Source organism: Pygocentrus nattereri, chromosome 19 (assembly GCF_015220715.1).
Source record: "Pygocentrus nattereri isolate fPygNat1 chromosome 19, fPygNat1.pri, whole genome shotgun sequence".
NCBI classification, from domain to species: domain Eukaryota; kingdom Metazoa; phylum Chordata; class Actinopteri; order Characiformes; family Serrasalmidae; genus Pygocentrus; species Pygocentrus nattereri.
In genome coordinates, this window is record NC_051229.1 from 19,273,840 (window position 1) to 19,290,237 (window position 16,398).

The 16,398-nt window shown below is 40.3% G+C and overlaps 1 protein-coding gene across 4 annotated transcripts in view; it reads right to left on the reverse strand.

Annotated features, from left to right (window-relative positions):
- LOC108442432 (microtubule cross-linking factor 1) overlaps window positions 1-16,398 on the reverse strand; it is a 117,258-nt gene that overhangs the window by 12,885 nt on the left and 87,975 nt on the right. For all 4 annotated transcript variants that reach the window (XR_005129055.1, XM_017722459.2, XM_037530834.1 and 1 more), the window contains 5 exons: window positions 15,946-16,113; window positions 10,085-10,339; window positions 6,484-6,813; window positions 4,990-5,063; window positions 982-2,494 (listed from right to left, as the gene is read on the reverse strand). Coding sequence is in view for 3 of the 4 variants with exons in the window: in XM_017722459.2 (XP_017577948.2) it covers window positions 982-2,494; window positions 4,990-5,063; window positions 6,484-6,813; window positions 10,085-10,339; window positions 15,946-16,113 (2,340 nt within the window). In the remaining variant the exon portion in view is untranslated. The remainder of the gene's footprint in view (window positions 1-981; window positions 2,495-4,989; window positions 5,064-6,483; window positions 6,814-10,084; window positions 10,340-15,945; window positions 16,114-16,398) is intronic.

Consider the following 16,398-nt stretch of genomic DNA (forward strand, 5'->3'; position numbering starts at 1 on the left):
CCACAACTTACTTAGGTTGTGGCCACAACATAACTAGAAACATGCACAGGTATTCAAGTACTTGGCTAAGTGCTAAATGAGCCAGTATTTGAATACTGAAATCAGTCAGGTATTTGTTCTATTTTAGCAAAGGAAGACGTAGAAAATAAACAGTTTACGAAATGCCAATCTTATGCTTTAACATCATTTTTGTAAAATTATACTGTTTTGCTTCCATTGTTAAAGAACGCAGGTGTTGCCTTACATTAATGCTAACTAAGCCGATACTTTACTACTTTAGCTGATGTTGGCTAGGTCCAGAAACAGCAGACATACATTACTGACAAGCTGGCACATAATCCTCATATGCATTCAGTTTTGTAACAGTTAGTTGTAATTGTAGCTCATCTGAGGAGGCAGCCTCTGTTTTATCAAACACGAAAACTACAGATTTCCCCTTCTTTTTTTAAATGATAATGCATTTTTAAATGTATTTTGACCAAAATACCTTTTCTGGGTGTTCCTCATGGTTACTAGACATGCGTTCATTAACTTTTGTGCATATTCGAATATCAAAATTAGAATGAAAAGAAAATAATAAATAAATAAATAAAGCACACCCTGAAACTATTATCTTAATTATCTTGTTCCTATGCCTTACAAAGTCATGGCCACACATTAGGATTCTGTTCCCATGCCTTAGTAAGTTGTGGACATGCATTGTTTTTATTAAGAAGGGATTTCACTACACAACTACAAACACTTCAAATAATAGTTTTTAAGTAATTTTGAGAAGAAGTTTTCAGCATCTCATTTGGCAATATTAACAAGTATTTGAAGCCTGCAAAATGGTATTCAGGCCAGCTGGAGTTTATTATAGTGGATAATATGTCTAAAGATTAATAATACACCAACAGTTTAAGGGGTTTCTAAGTTGCATGTTGCTTAAAAAGGCAATCTCACAGAATGTGTGATTGTGTGCTTGAGTACAGTCTATTTTACCTCAATGCATCCGGGTTTGTCCGCATCTCCTGTCCTGCTCTGGGATGTCCCGCCTGAACTGGGCAGCCTCTTCTCGTCCCTGAAGCCCTGCTCCAGCATTTTCTTATTCAGAATCCGTGCTGCATTCTCTGCTAGTGTGTAGCCGGGCGGAGCTGACAGATCCTGTCTGATGCTAACTGTTTCAAGGGTCTTCTCATCCTGTGATTCGACTATGAGCTGCACAGGGCTGGGTGAGCGGCCCCGGGACACTTTCAACAACTCCTGTGCTGACCCATAACTACCTGTTGGCCCACTTTCAACAGGCCTGGAGCGGCTAGGTGACCTGTTGAATTTTTGCTGTGAGTCGTAGGTGACAGGTGTGTGGTCGATGATGTTAAAGAGGCTTGACAGACCATCATTGATGGTTGTGTGGACAGGGCTGTCACGGGTAGTGGTGGAGCGGGCCCAGGCTGACTCACTGTTGCCCTTGGTTGGCTGGGAGGCAACTGCAGGTGTTGGGGGTCGTGTTGGGCCACTAGATGCCTCAGTTTTAGCTGTGGGGGTAGTTAAGGAGGGTTTACGCTGGAGCTTGGGAGAGCCATATTTTGGTGAGCAGCAGGGGCGCTCAAACTTGCCCTGTGTCGCAGGCGAGTACTGCACCTTCCTGAGGCTACGTGAGGGCGAGGAAACTGGCGTGGAGCCACCCCCCTTTGGCGTGAGGCAGCGATGCGGGCTGCTGGTAAGTGCTCGAAGGGCCTCAGTCTGCAGACCCACACTGATGGTCTGGGTGGTCTGTGTCCCACGTGTGGTGAAGCCATTGGTCTGGCAGGATGCATCCCGAAGCTGGGTTGGGACGGAGGCCGTGCTGGAGCGAATAGCGTTGCGGACAGAAAAGGCCACCTCCTTCATGTCATCGCTCAGGTTGCGGGACAGCTCTAGCTCTAGCGAGGAAGCATAACCCAGACCTGTCTCCAGATGGTGACCCCTCAGCTCGCAAGGCCATCTGCCTCCAAAAACGTCCTCCCCCTCCCCTGCCTTGGCTTTGCTCACTTTGGAAAACATGTACTCCTGCTCGGAAGGCCCAGGGGCTGCCCTCTCACCCCTAGTAGGGCTGTGAAGGACACGAACCCCAAAATGTTCAGATCCAGAGGCGCCCCTCAGAGGCAGCCTCTGGCAGTGCTCTGGGCTGCTCAGGGTGTTGGTGGTCAAGGTAGCGCTTGTGGTCAGGTACCAGGAGGCTGGCTGAAAGGCTTCTGAAGGAGGGTCTGGGGGTCTGCGGGACTCTGCCCGCTCTGCCCACGCCTCCACCACCGTTGGGGGCAGTGCAGGACCTGGGATGGGGCAAGAGGCGAGAGATGCAGCAGGGAGTTCCCAACCTTTGTTGTTGAACTCCTCAATGTATTTGAGGTCATCTGGAGAGAGGGGTGGGGTGTTCTCGTCCCGTCCATGCTCACCCGACTTGCTTTTGTCTGGCAGGAAGGGAGAGCTGTCCATCAAACGCTGGAAATCACTCATGGAGCAGACAGACTTGGCCCTGTGGAGACAGTTTGACAGTATTGATACAATGTTAGAACAGCATAGTGTTACTATGACCCCTCAATGGAGAATATTTAAAAGCAAGAATATCCAGTTCTGGTCCAGGAGGGCTGGTATCCAGAACAATTTGGTGACAGGAGTTCAAGCACACCTAGTCCAACTTATCTGTTAATTAGCAGGTTCAGTAGGTGTGTCTGAGTAGCCAATCACTAAACTCTGCTGGACAGCAGCTCTCTAAGACAAGAATGGAACGCTCCTGTTCTAAAGAGTTGTCATCTTTAGTTTATTAGAACCTACTCCAAGCTCAAGCTCACACATTCTCCCTTTCAATGATCCAATAAACCATCTTCTATTTAGTTTTTTAATATCAATTATTTGAAAGTATGTCATTCTATATGATCATGTGATGTGTTATTGCTGTTTTGCTTGGCTTCAGGAAGTTGGGACGCTTGCAACTGTTCACATGAGTTCCATGTGAAACAATTGTTGCAGGTAAGTTTCACATGAGTTCCAGAATGCTTCTTTTCATGTAGGTTGCACGGTTGAAAGTGAAATAATATTGCTAATGTGGATAGATATACCTGGGCAGACTTCCCAAGTATAAATTAAGCATAGGAAACACTGTAGTTTTCATCAAAAACATGGCAACATTAGAGAGAGGGTTAAAACAAAGAAAAAGGCAAGATAAAAAGATACTGAAGAGCTAGTGACTCACCGAGGCTGAACAACAAAGAGTCTACTCTCTGTATAATTTTGTGTCTGAGGGGTATGTTTGTGATATATGTTTCTTTCTATTCAATAATTCCCTATTTATCTCCAGCTTGGTCACAAGACAGCAGCACCAGTGTGGAAGGACATGCACTTCCTCCAGTGTGTGGGAATTCAATCTCTGCATCTCGCTGAAGCCCTGAGCACGCAGAACTGCAGAGAATGCTTAGCGCTTGACTGTGCAATATGATGCAGACGCCCGACCGGCGGGCAACACTGCATACCAATGACAGAAACAAGGGAGAAAGTTTTCTTCTCCCAGGGGTAATTGGGCCCAGCTGGGATTCAAACCTGAAGCTTTCTAAGGTACATCCTTAAAAGTCTGAGGAAGATCAATACTGTATAAAATGACATGTAATCATTATATAACATAGCTTTTACACACTGTCTACACAAAACATTTTTATATATTTATCAAACTGAGCTAGCTCTGTCTTACCTCAGACCAATTCCCTGCCCAAATGATTGCTGATGAGATATGTGGGCCATTATATAGAACATAATTAAACATTTGGCCAGCTGGCTGTGATTATCTGGGCCATATCCTTTCTGAAAGCTTTTCATACACATCCTCCAGGGAGGCTGAAAAGATAGCACCAAAAAATAAATACAACAGAAATACTCCTCATATTCCTGCAATCCTTTGAAAGGAAAACTAGCATCACATCACTTTATTAAATCCCAATCTATATCTTCAGTTTAGTTGTGGCCAGCTCCTCCCCACTAATTAGGTTAGGTCTCCCCCCGATATGATTCTACCAAGCTGGGAAGGTAAAGGTTAGCATATCTGTGAAGCACCACCTCATCTTTTCAAACTGCAGCTAATGCAATGTCACTAGACGGCTCAACACACTTAGAGTACACTAAACTACCAATTCTGTCAAATCAGCTAACAGAGAGCTGCAATGGCTAGTACTGTACTGTGTAGAGGGAGGAGAAAGTGAGGCCAATTATGCTCTCTTCAACTCCGCCATGGGTGGCTGTGGCATCGAATTCATGATTATTTTTACAAAATAATTTTTAATCTTTATTTCACAAATTAAAGATAAGATAGTCTTTATTTCACAAAATATTGAATATCTCATCAGGAAGCATTCATTTGCAGAGAGAAAAACAATACACACCTCTCCTCAAGGAAGCCCAGAAGTATTTTTTCCCCCAATTATCCAGCAATTTTAATTTAGATTTTAAAATATAGGAAAGGTTTGACAAAGACATAAAGTCCTACACCTAGACTGTGTGAGGGGTCTATTCTAAGGGTTCAATATGAATTGAAGCTGCTGTAACATAATATGTAACAGTGATAACTGTGTTCTTTTTGTGACACTGCAAAAATTATATATTGTCAGGTGAAATCACTTTAAATCTCATTTCTCTTTATGAGTCTGCTGTAAGAACATAAGATTTTCAAATTTATTTTTAGACTTTTAACTTGTTTTAAGTGATTATATTAAGTGATTATCTAACTAAATTGGCAGACAATTTATCCTGTTTTAAGAAATATGCTTGAAACAAACCAAATTTTCTGTAAATATAATGAGAGCCACTTGATAAAATAATTTAAGGCAAGTCTAGAAATAGGTCATATATTTTTATCCTACAACCATCTCAAAATGGGGAAAACATTAGATATATCACAGTCTTTCATTAAGATTAATTTACCTGAAAAGATACAATTACTGGCAGTGTAGAACATGTACACACACAAGTGAACACACAGAGTACCTGAGGAGGCTCCCACTGCCCAGCTCTTCCTCCCCATACAGTGCAGGGTCTCTCTCTGAGATTTCATTCAGTGCCTGTAACACAGACCACAGTTAGAGCATGTGCACACACACTTCCACATTCATACACATTCAACACACACTGGTAGACTAAGGCTGTGTTCAGTCTTGGCAGCCTTGTTGACTAAAACAAACCCTGGTGTGATTATTCTGTTCAGTAGAGCAAGTGAGAACACTGCAAAATAAGCAGACTAAACCCCTCTCAGCAGGTCGGTCTAAGTTTGCTTCATGTGGTTCCTTTAAAGTATGAACGCAACACAGACAGAAAGATGTCTAAATGGACCAAAGACAGAATCTGTGATCTTTCATCATCACTTCTTAAGCTCAGAATCGGTAAATATAGAATGGGTAGTTTGGGTTTTAAAACGAGGCTGAGGCACATTTGAAGTCATTATAAAACAGCTGCTATACGCATTTGACTACACACATAAATTAGATAAGCCACTCAAGGCTGTTTTAGGGATCTTACGCTGCTCTGTGTTGTGCCAAATCATGGTAACACTGGCTTATTGCTATAGTATCACAAGAGCGAGAAAAACAACACAAATAACAATGAGCCCAGATAGAACAGAAAGCAGCATGACTCAGAAAGTTTGGTGGACAGCTATTGTAAATTAAAATCTGACCAAGTAGTTGTGACCTTTCACTGACTTTTTTTTTTTTACATCTTTTGGTTTGAAGTTAAATATGTCAGTGTGAAAGCTAAGCAAACCTTAACTAAAATCTAACAATGTAACATTTTCTGCTTGGTTATACAAGTATAAATGCACCCTAAGAGTCATAAAAGGTAGGACTGTGTGTATGCTCTCATCCTTCTTCAACAAGTACACATCAAGTACATTTTCCTGAGTCTGCCATAATTTTAAAATGATTAAAAACACAAGCACTGCTCACTGCTGTTCGTCTCACTCTGACTGGACTCATGTGATGCTTGTTGTCATGTTAACGCCTACACGTAGTGATACTCAACGCCTCCAAGTAATTTTGGATCAGATTACTTGAGTGTGCATGTAAACGTAGATTTCCATCATATTGTTGAGTAGGGTGAGTGTATAAACACATTGGCCTTAATCTATAATTGGAATGGATTAATTCGGATTGGCAAAAAATCTTTGCATGTAAACTAAGCCAATGAAACAAATTGCACGCCGCCAGTACAGACTCAGACTTGCCAATACACAATGTAAATTACATGCAAGTGTGATTCATTGCTTAAGTAAGTGCACTAAAAAAGTGATGCACTGAATTTACTTGACTTAAATATGTCAGAGATCACTAATAGGCGGACCGTGGTCCGAGTCCGGACCCAGACGCTGTCCTATGTGGACCTAAATTAAATGAAATGATTCTCCTTAGTTTATCGGTTATAGGCACTCTACACATTTAAGCACTAAACTATGTCTTATGGACCTTCCTATTTACAACTGCATCTTACCTCATTCAGGCAGGGGAACCTCTTCTCGCTCTCCAGTCTGGATGGAGGAGGTACCTCTGCTTCGCTGGGTGGGTCCAGGGATAGAGCATCCAGGAATAGGCTCTCTGGGGGTCGGTGGCCCTCACTGGGCTGTATCCTCCCCATGCCCCTCTCTTCTAGAGTGGCCTCCGAGTCCGAGTGGGAGCGGGATGGTACGCAAGGAGCTGGACGGGGAGACCGAGGAGACCTGGGGGCCTTACAGGGACTGTCCTGAGGTGAGAAGACATGTGGGACTCCACCTTCTAACAGAGGAACCCCCTCAGAGTGACAGAATGGGAGCTCCCGCTGCATCTATAGGGGAGAGATGAGAGAAAAAGCATTAACTCAGCTATTGCTTACAGATGTACACTACAGGTCAAAAGTTTTACAACAGCCACATTTTTCCAGTTTTTATTGACATTTAAGAAGTTTAAGTCCAGTGAATAACCTGAAATAGTACAAAGGTAACTTGTTAACTGCAATAAAACAAAAACAAAACTGAAATAAAACTGAAAACAAAACAATAAACTGAAAATAGAAAAATAATGCACTTTTTAGAATAATAAAAAGGTCTTTTTTAAGGCACAAGTCACTGATTGGTTAACAACTTACAGTTGTTCTGCAGCAATGAAAGTAAATTAACAGGTGTTCCAACTTTTTTTGATCACTTACATGTGTCTGCCACTGTCTGCTGTCTTTGAGTTTTTGCATGTAATGCTGATAGTAAATAATGGCAAATCTGATAAACTATGTTTTCTTGGGGACCATTTTACTTTACAATTTCCAGCACTCCACCATAAACGGATATCGCAAAGCATGTTTCTGCCAGTAGAGCACCTTATAACTCTAAAATAAATATAAATTAACATCTATTTAATAAAAAGTAACAATAATTTCTTTTTAGTTTGTTTTGAACTATTAGCAGGTACTAAAAGGAAGCTTTTAAAGGCATTAAACTCTTCAGACCTCTGTTGTACCACCTGTGAACAATTCTGACTTGGTAAGTTTCATCACTTCGATGCCTTGAAACAATGCCTTGTTTGAACTTTATTTTGTGATCAACTTTTTATTACCTTTTAACAGATATATAACTGATATATATATACTGCTCAAAAAAATAAAGGGAACACTCAAATAACACATCCTAGATCTGAATGAATGAAATATTCTCATTGAATACTTTGTTCTGTACAAAGTTTAATGTGCTGACAAAAAAAATCACACAAAAATCATCAATGGAAATCAAATTTATTAACCAAAGGAGGCCTGGATTTGGAGTCACACACAAAATTAAAGTGGAAAAACACACGACAGGCTGATCCAACTTTGATGTAATGTCCTTAAAACAAGTCAAAATGAGGCTCAGTATTGTGTGTGTATGACCTTCCTACAACGCCTGGGCATGCTCCTGATGAGGTGGCGGATGGTCTCCTGAGGGATCTCCTCCCAGACCTGGACTAAAGCCAACTCCTGGACAGTCTGTGGTCCAACGTGGCGTTGGTGGATGGAGCGAGACATGATGTCCCAGATGTGCTCAATCAGATTCAGGTCTGGGGAACGGGCGGGCCAGTCCATAGCTTCAATGCCTTCATCTTGCAGGACCTGCTGACACACTCCAGCCACATGGGGTCTAGTATTGTCCTGCATTAGGAGGAACCCGGGGCCAGCCGCACAAGCATATGGTCTCACAAGGGGTCTGAGGATCTCATCTCTGTACCTAATGGTAGTCAGGCTACCTCTGGCGAGCACATGGAGGGCTGTGCGGCCCTCCAAAGAAATGCCACCCCACACCATTACTGACCCACTGCCAAACCGGTCATGCTGAAGGATGTAGCAGGCAGCAGATCGCTCTCCATGGCATCTCCAGACTCTGCAGACATGTGCTCAGTGTGAACCTGCTTTCATCTGTGAAGAACACAGGGTGTCAGTGGCGAATTTGTCAATCCTGGTGTTCTCTGGCAAATGCCAAGCGTCCAAGCAGGTGTTGAGCTGTGAGCACAGCCCCCATCTGTGGATGTCGGGCCCTCATACCATCCTCATGGAGTCGGATTCTAACCGTTTGTGCAGACACATGCACATTTGTGGCCTGCTGGAGGTCTTTTTGCAGGGATCTGGCAGTGCTCCTCCTGTTCCTCCTTGCACAAAGGTGGAGGTAGCGGTCCTGCTGCTGGGTTGTTGCCCTCCTACGGTCTCCTCCACGTCTCCTGGTGTACTGGCCTGTCTCCTGGTAGCGCTTCCAACCTCTGGACACTACGCTGACAGACACAGCAAACCTTCTTGCCACAGCTCGCATTGATGTGCCATCCTGGATGAGCTGCACTACCTGAGCCACTTGTGTGGGTTGTAGAGTCCATCTCATGCTACCACAAGTGTGAAAGCACCAACATTCAGAAGTGACCAAAACATCAGCCAGAAAGCAGAAAGGTACTGAGAAGTGGTCTGTGGTCCCCACCTGCAGAACCACTCCTTTATTGAGTGTGTCTTGCTAATCGCCAATAATTTCCACCTGTTGTCTATTCCATTTGCACAACAGCTGTGAAATTGATTGTCAGTCAGTGTTGCTTCCCAAGTGGAACGTTTGATTTCACAGAAGTTTGATTTACTTGGAGTTATATTGTGCTGTTTAAGTGTTCCCTTTATTTTTTTGAGCAGTGTATATATGTACTATATAGGTGCACTTTGTAGTTCTACAATTACAGTCTGTCTTTTTAGCAGCAATTAGACCCACAAAGATTAATTGTTTTTGAGTTAATGTGAAGGTGAAGAGACCATCATCATTTAATAAAAAGAGACATGGATTTTTGCTAATAGGAATTTTAAGCATATCAGACAATATAGTCCCAGGATTTCCTAATCTCACTGCATATTTGAAATACTTTGAGATGGCACATATCGGATACAATATATTGCAAAGTATCAGGGCAGAATCAGTAGAAAATCCTGTAACAAATCTATCTTGAAACAGCTCACACTCACATTGTGATATGTGATGTTACTAGCTGTGTATTTCTTCCTGTGGGGTTGTAGACTGTTTGAGTAGTTTGAGGATGATAGTCTGCTTGAATTAAGTACAGCTTGAATTGCAGTGCTTGAATTAAGTACAGCTCATTTTCAAGTGCAGTAGTTGTAAAAGAAACAATATTGGGTTGATCAAAGTTTCAAAAAGTGGTATCACATCTTCAGACTTTATCATCAAAGTATTTTAATAACACTGCAATGCAAAACAACAGTATCTTAGGAAGTGAAATTATGTTAAATTTAGTCAACATATTTTAATATTTCTTATTTTGAGCTTACTATAAGATAATTTTTTGACATTACAATTTATTTGTTTTAAGCTTATGAAGTAAAATCATCAAAAGCAACATTATCTGCTGATACAGAAAAATAAATGTGCATAAATAAAATTACTTGAAACAAATAAAAATGGTCTAGAAATAAGTTTATAATATACTTATAGTAAGCCTACAACAATCTTAAAATGAGAAATATTAGATATATTGACTAGATTTGAGATCATTTCACTTGCTAATATATTATTTGTTGCAGTATGGGACCATCCAGTTATAAGGCACTGCTTGACCTTTTCCATCTTGCGGTGCAGGTCGCGGATGCTGCGGTCCCACTCCTGCCGCTCCCTCTCGAACCTCTCGAGAAGTTCGCTCCTCTCCCGGCTCCAGCGCAGCTCCCCGTGCTGCAGCTTCCAGCGCAGTTCCATAGCCAGGCTGTGGCTGTCAGCCAGGAGCCTCTGCTGCTCCTCTCGCTCCCTCTCACGCTCCTGCTGGGATGAGTCTGCCCCACCCGCTGACCCTGACACTCCTGCTCTCGACTCCTCTGGCTAATGAGAGAAGCACACAGACATACAATCATGTACTCACATATGCAGACAGATTCATCATTTTTACCTCCAGGTTACAGATTTCTTAGCAGCCTAATATCCTTTAATAAGTTTAAAAGCTGGCTCTTCAGAAATTTTAGTTGCAAGCTAATGGGGAGCTGCAGGGATAAATGGAATATGAAATTAAAGTCCAATCATTTAGTTTTCACAAAGGGCTAGGCCAGGATTTTTAACACAGACATGGCCTTGAAATGATCTGCTCATTGATCGAGTTATAAGGTTAAAGTTCTTATTCATTTTAGATTTTCTATAACGTCTGGCCAGAAAATGCTGTTGATAAGCACTGAAATGTGAAGTTACATGCTATTTGTTTAAAGATTCAGACTTGGTGAGTAACAGAACACATCTAATAACGTTACCCTATCAAGATACAAAAGGTCATGGTTTATGTTAGTTTCAGAAAAAAATACAATAATCAGATTAGATACAATATAAAAACAGCACTCCTAATGATTTTCTTGCCTATAGTCATCTCCACGACTTATACCTTTACTCTATAAGCAATCTTTGTTTATCATCTTTTACAATGATGCTAATTTCTCCCAGCATTCTACTAGCCCCAAGAGGATATAACATGTTATGTTAGCACCAAGGAAATTCATTCATTTTCCCACTCTAGTTTTATTAACACTTATGGCAGCTGAGGCTTAATTACAAATATTTAAAGCTAAAGGAAAACACTGAAGCAGCGCAATCTTTACATAGTATGTTGCATGTTTGAAATGAATTAAATACTAAATATACTTTTACAGGAGAATTCTGTAAAATTTTCTTCATAATCCAGTTGCTGAAATGGAAACAAAGTTATTCAGAGTAGTTTGATGTGAATTGGTTTATTGTAGAGAAACGTACCCACTCAGATTTCTTTACAGTGGTGTATTACAGAAACTTTGTAACTTTGAAATCTATTTGAACATTAAACATCTTGTTTTTGTAGTGTATTCAATTGAATATAGTTTGAAAAGGATTTTCAAATCATTGTATTCTGTTTTTATTTATTTTTTATGCAACATCCCAAATTTATTGGAATTGTGGTTGTAGAAAAAAGGCCCTAAACTGTCGCTGGGCTAAGTTACGTAACATAATTGCAACAAAATCTATTGAAATGATATATTTTTAAGTTGTATTCATTTCACACACACCATGTCATGTTGCTCTGTATTTTATGGTTTCGGTTTTAAAACATTAGGTTATGAAAAGATACACATGTGTACCTTTTACCTTGGAAAAACTTCACACTTGGACCTCAAAACCATTATTTGTTCCTTGAAGAGCAAAAAGTGTATCTGCACTGTACCTTTTTTCTGACAGTCTACAACATTACAGAATGCAAGATCAAACATACAGTAAATCCTGCGAGTTGCCTATTCAAACATCATGAAAAAAACATCGAACCAAACACAAATGTAGACATATCTAAACCAAAAATCTACAGAATGAATACAAACTAAAGGTACAAATCACAAAGCCAAGACACAAAGCAAACAGGGGTTATAAGTATACAGAAAACAAACAACAAACATCTGGAACTAATGATTGGGCAGAGCTACAGACAAGAAACAGGTGAGTGGCATAGCAAAAGGGTGGAACAAGGGAGGAGCTAGAAAACAAAAACAGATGCACATGGCAGTGACACGGGAGAACGCAAAACAAGTACATGGCAAAATGGGCAAGGCAGGGCAATGTGCTATAAATACAGTAATTTTCTGAATAAGTTGCAGACTACATTTTAACAGGTAGTCAGTAATATGTATCTGTATACGTTTTAAAAGTAACCCTTTCAACCCAAAAAGCACTAAGTCATTAATGACAACAGCAGTGAATGAAGTGGCTTGATGTTTTATGCATATCCCCCATCCTTTTGTGTTACTCCACATCACTCTATATGTGTTCATATGTCTGTCTGTTGCTATAAAACAAACAGCGACAGTGCAGGATGACAGCTTAATCGTTCCCCATCAGATCAGTGAGATGGAAAGCGGCTTACAGCGTGTGCAGCGTTTGACTCAGACACATGCTCACTTTTAATAGACTATGACTTCGTTTGAGAGCCAAGCCATGTAAATATAGCCAGCTATTCATAGAGGTCCCCTTACTGCTGATGACCAAAAGCTTCCAAAGTCATCTTAACCACTCAGAAAAACAAGTGAAGAGTGGTTAATAGCTAAAATGACATCGAAGTGTTGAGACATATATCTGTTGGTATAACAACCATTTTTTAATCATTCGCTATTTCTGGACTGTCAAATATTTGTTTCTCCATCTTAAACTCTACAGAATTATATATTTTTTGATTAACAAAGACGATTTTGAATATTCATGCACTAAGCTCTGTACATAAACAGGGATATGGCTCTGTACATGACCGCTGTGTCAGAGTTTATACCCTGGTGTAGAGTGATATGGTTGGTCTAAAGCAGTGGTTCCCAAGCCTATTTTCAGTAGTAGCCCTGCTCTGCATAGTGTACAGTCTTCTCTGCTGAAACAAATCACTACAGCTCAGGAAGGACTTGTTAATTAGCTAATGCATTATTTTTTTCATTGCTTTCATTTCCTGCATTTTTAATTAATTAATTACTTAATTAATTAATTAAGTGACCCTTATTAATCCCACAATGGGGAAATTTCACCTCCGCATTTAACCCATCCGTGAAGTGAAACACCACATACACACTAGTGAGCACACACACACTAGGGGGCAGTGAGCACACTTGCCCGGAGCGGTGGGCAGCCCAATCCACAGCGCCCGGGGAGCAGTTGGGGGTTAGGTGTCTTGCTCAAGGACACCTCAGTCATGTGCTGTCGGCTCTGGGGATCGAACCGGCGACCTTCCGGTCATGAGGCTGGATCCCTAACCTCCAACCCATGACTGCCCCATTTTTATTTTATTTGCCTGTTTTACTCTTTAATGTTCTGACAATTTTCTGTGTAGTTGGCCAGTTTTTCAGTATATTTCAATATGGAGTATATAATATATAGTTGCTGGAGCCCTGCACGAAGTGTATAGCTTTAGTCCCATCACTGGATCCTGCAGTTCCTCCATTAGCTGATAAGTGGAAATACACTTGCAGTTTGAGACTGTGAAATGTGAAATGAATAAGTAAATTGTTTTGCCCAACAATAAAGCAGCTAATATTTTGTAGGGAAACAAATTTTCTAGGTCAATTACATTTTATCTAGCTGATTTAGCCAAAATCAGCCGGTTTTCCAAGCTGCCAGTGGGCTAAAAGAACAATGTTAGGTGTAAGAAACCGGTGCTAGCTGTCTATTTGATCAACTAGTGGCTGAATGTTTTCTTACTCCATTGTGCATAATATAAGTCTTCCACATTCAAACTGTGCATTATATATTTAATAGACAGCCATTTATATTCAACCATAATCTGCATGATGCAACATTTACTGCACTATTTGGGTGTAGAATGCATGGTTATATGATTTATGTAGTGCATTATATAGGACTTTAGCCAGTGTTTTCATTTTCTTGATCTTCTTATACCGTCATATACTGTTATTCCTTTAGTGTCGGTCATGGTGCGTAATATTTTTTTCACATCTTATAATCTAAAGGAACACAGCTAATTGAATACACTGCTGCTAAATAATAATAAACAGATAAAGTTTGTGATTTATGGTAGGTAAGCTAGATATGACTATAAGAGAGATATTTTGATAGCTTAAAGCGGTTGATTGGAAAGTGTTACCTGCTGTCCGTATAATACAATCTCACACTGGACTGGAATCAAAGGCACAATAAAACCTTTGTAGGACAAAGTTACTATATGATACTAATGATATGTGAATATGCTATGGGACTGATCAATGGACAAACTGTCCAGTAACCTTGTTCACAATTCTCTGGGTTTTGTGTTCATGGTCCAAAAATTGCAATTGTATTTCCACTTAGCAGTTGATGGAGGAACTGCAGGGTCCTGTGACTACAGGACTAAAGTTATAAGCCACATGCAGGGCAGCAGCCATTCTAACTCAATAATTTAGCCATAGTCCATTCCAGCTCCAGCTAGATAGGTCTCTCTCTCACACAATACTACCAAGCTGAGAGAGTACACTGTTCCTCTGAGACATGTGAAACGCCACCAAATATATGTATATGGTTTGCGAACAGACATTACATTGTGCTGCATTATGGAGTCATCCTGCCATATTGGCAGGTTTATTCGTTGTTTTCATGCTGCAAATCCTCACATACATAGTAAGAGCTTAAAGAATTTGCTGTTTTATTGTGCTTTTTCAGGCTTGTCATGAAAAGTGTATCTTAACCAACTCTAGAAGAAGCCAAACAACTGTAAAATGATAAAATTAGCCTTACTGATGGTCTGGATTCATACAAACTCTTAAACAACGAGTGTGGTAAACTTTTTCCTTTTTCCTACCTGGTGTGGCTTAATTGTCTGTTCTTTTCAGTAATGCAGAATTTTCAAGTCACTCATAACCCATGTACAGTTTACAAATGGTTATTTCACTCAGCTACTGGCAGATTCAATGTTATTTGCTCATACACTGGCTTATTCAATCAGAGATGATTCATAAAATCTTTGATTTAACTCCCTCACTGTGACATCGATGGGGATCAAACTGACAGTCTCCCATTGATAGGGCCAACAAGAGTTTGGGGACTGCTCGTCAAAACTCATGTTTTGATTTTCTAAGTGAAAATAAGTTTCAACGCACAATTTCCCTAACTTATTTGCGGAGTTTAACAAAAGATAAAACATAAAATATAAAATGTGCCATAACTTTTGCACTGACCACCTTTACTATGTTCCTAATGTTAAATTCAGCAAATAAACAGTAATTGTGCACAAAATGTCTGTTCTCTGTAGAGGATGTGTTAACTTATTTTCACGTTCCCTCATTCATGAATAAGGAATACCGGTGATTTTTACCATTTGTGAGATGTGAGCAAAAAATAACTGCTGAACCACTGACTGTAATTTTCTCCTGTAAATCTTCAAACTGCTGTTGCTGGAGTAAAAGATTTGCTTTAGCAGGATATCAGTTTGGCAGATTTAAGTCACAGTGTTTAGGTTAAATATTTATTAGCCCAAATGTAATTTTTATGTGTGTAAACTCAATTCCAGATCAAAAGAAATGGTAAGTAAAAAATGGCTTGCCAAAGTAATCCGAATTTTAGCATGTCAATATAATTTTAATTGCGAGGGAAAACGTGTCATGTTTCAACATTTTCTGACAAAGAAATTTTGTTCATGAAGAGTTTTTCGAAAAGCATTTTTACCAAACAATTTAGAACTTATTTGTTTCTTTGTTTAGTTAGCTTTTTTCATTATGTCTAATGGCAGCCAATGGCATGGGTCTTAATATGTATACCTCATTTACATATTGATTTTGATTGGTTCTTGATCAGGACAATGGCAAAAATACCGCACACTAATCACCAAATAGGTCTTATTTACCGTGCTGCTTTGCAGGGCATAGTGCTTTTACAACAGAGTTTTATGAGTTTTACCCGGCCCTCTGTGTCCAGCTGTGTGGTACTGTTGCTCAGCACTGTGGTTCTGGCTGTACCTGTGCTATGTGGCTCCTCATCTCGATGCGCTGTATTTCCCAGGCTGCTCTCTCACTGGCCAGCGTCTGCTGCAGCTGACACCGTCTCTGTGCCTCCTCCCGCAGCTCCGCCCTCAACTCCTCCAGCAGCGAGCGCAGGGCGTGCAGCACCCGCCTGCTGTCACCCACCTGAGAGAAGAGACAGAAGAGGAGGGGATTAAACATTAGACACAATTACTGGCAGGAACTACAAAGGCATATTGTTATTTTATATGAATTATTTCTCATGTGTAGCTCATTGAAACAAATGGAGAAATTCTGCCCAAAGCATGTTAATAACACATGAAGCATAACAGAAGAAATTTCCTAAGAATCGTGTATTCATTATGGTTTATAAATGAATTTATAATGTGTTATATTTCATACGTTATACCTTAAAAGGTCTGCTTAAATAATTATTTATAAGTAGTTATA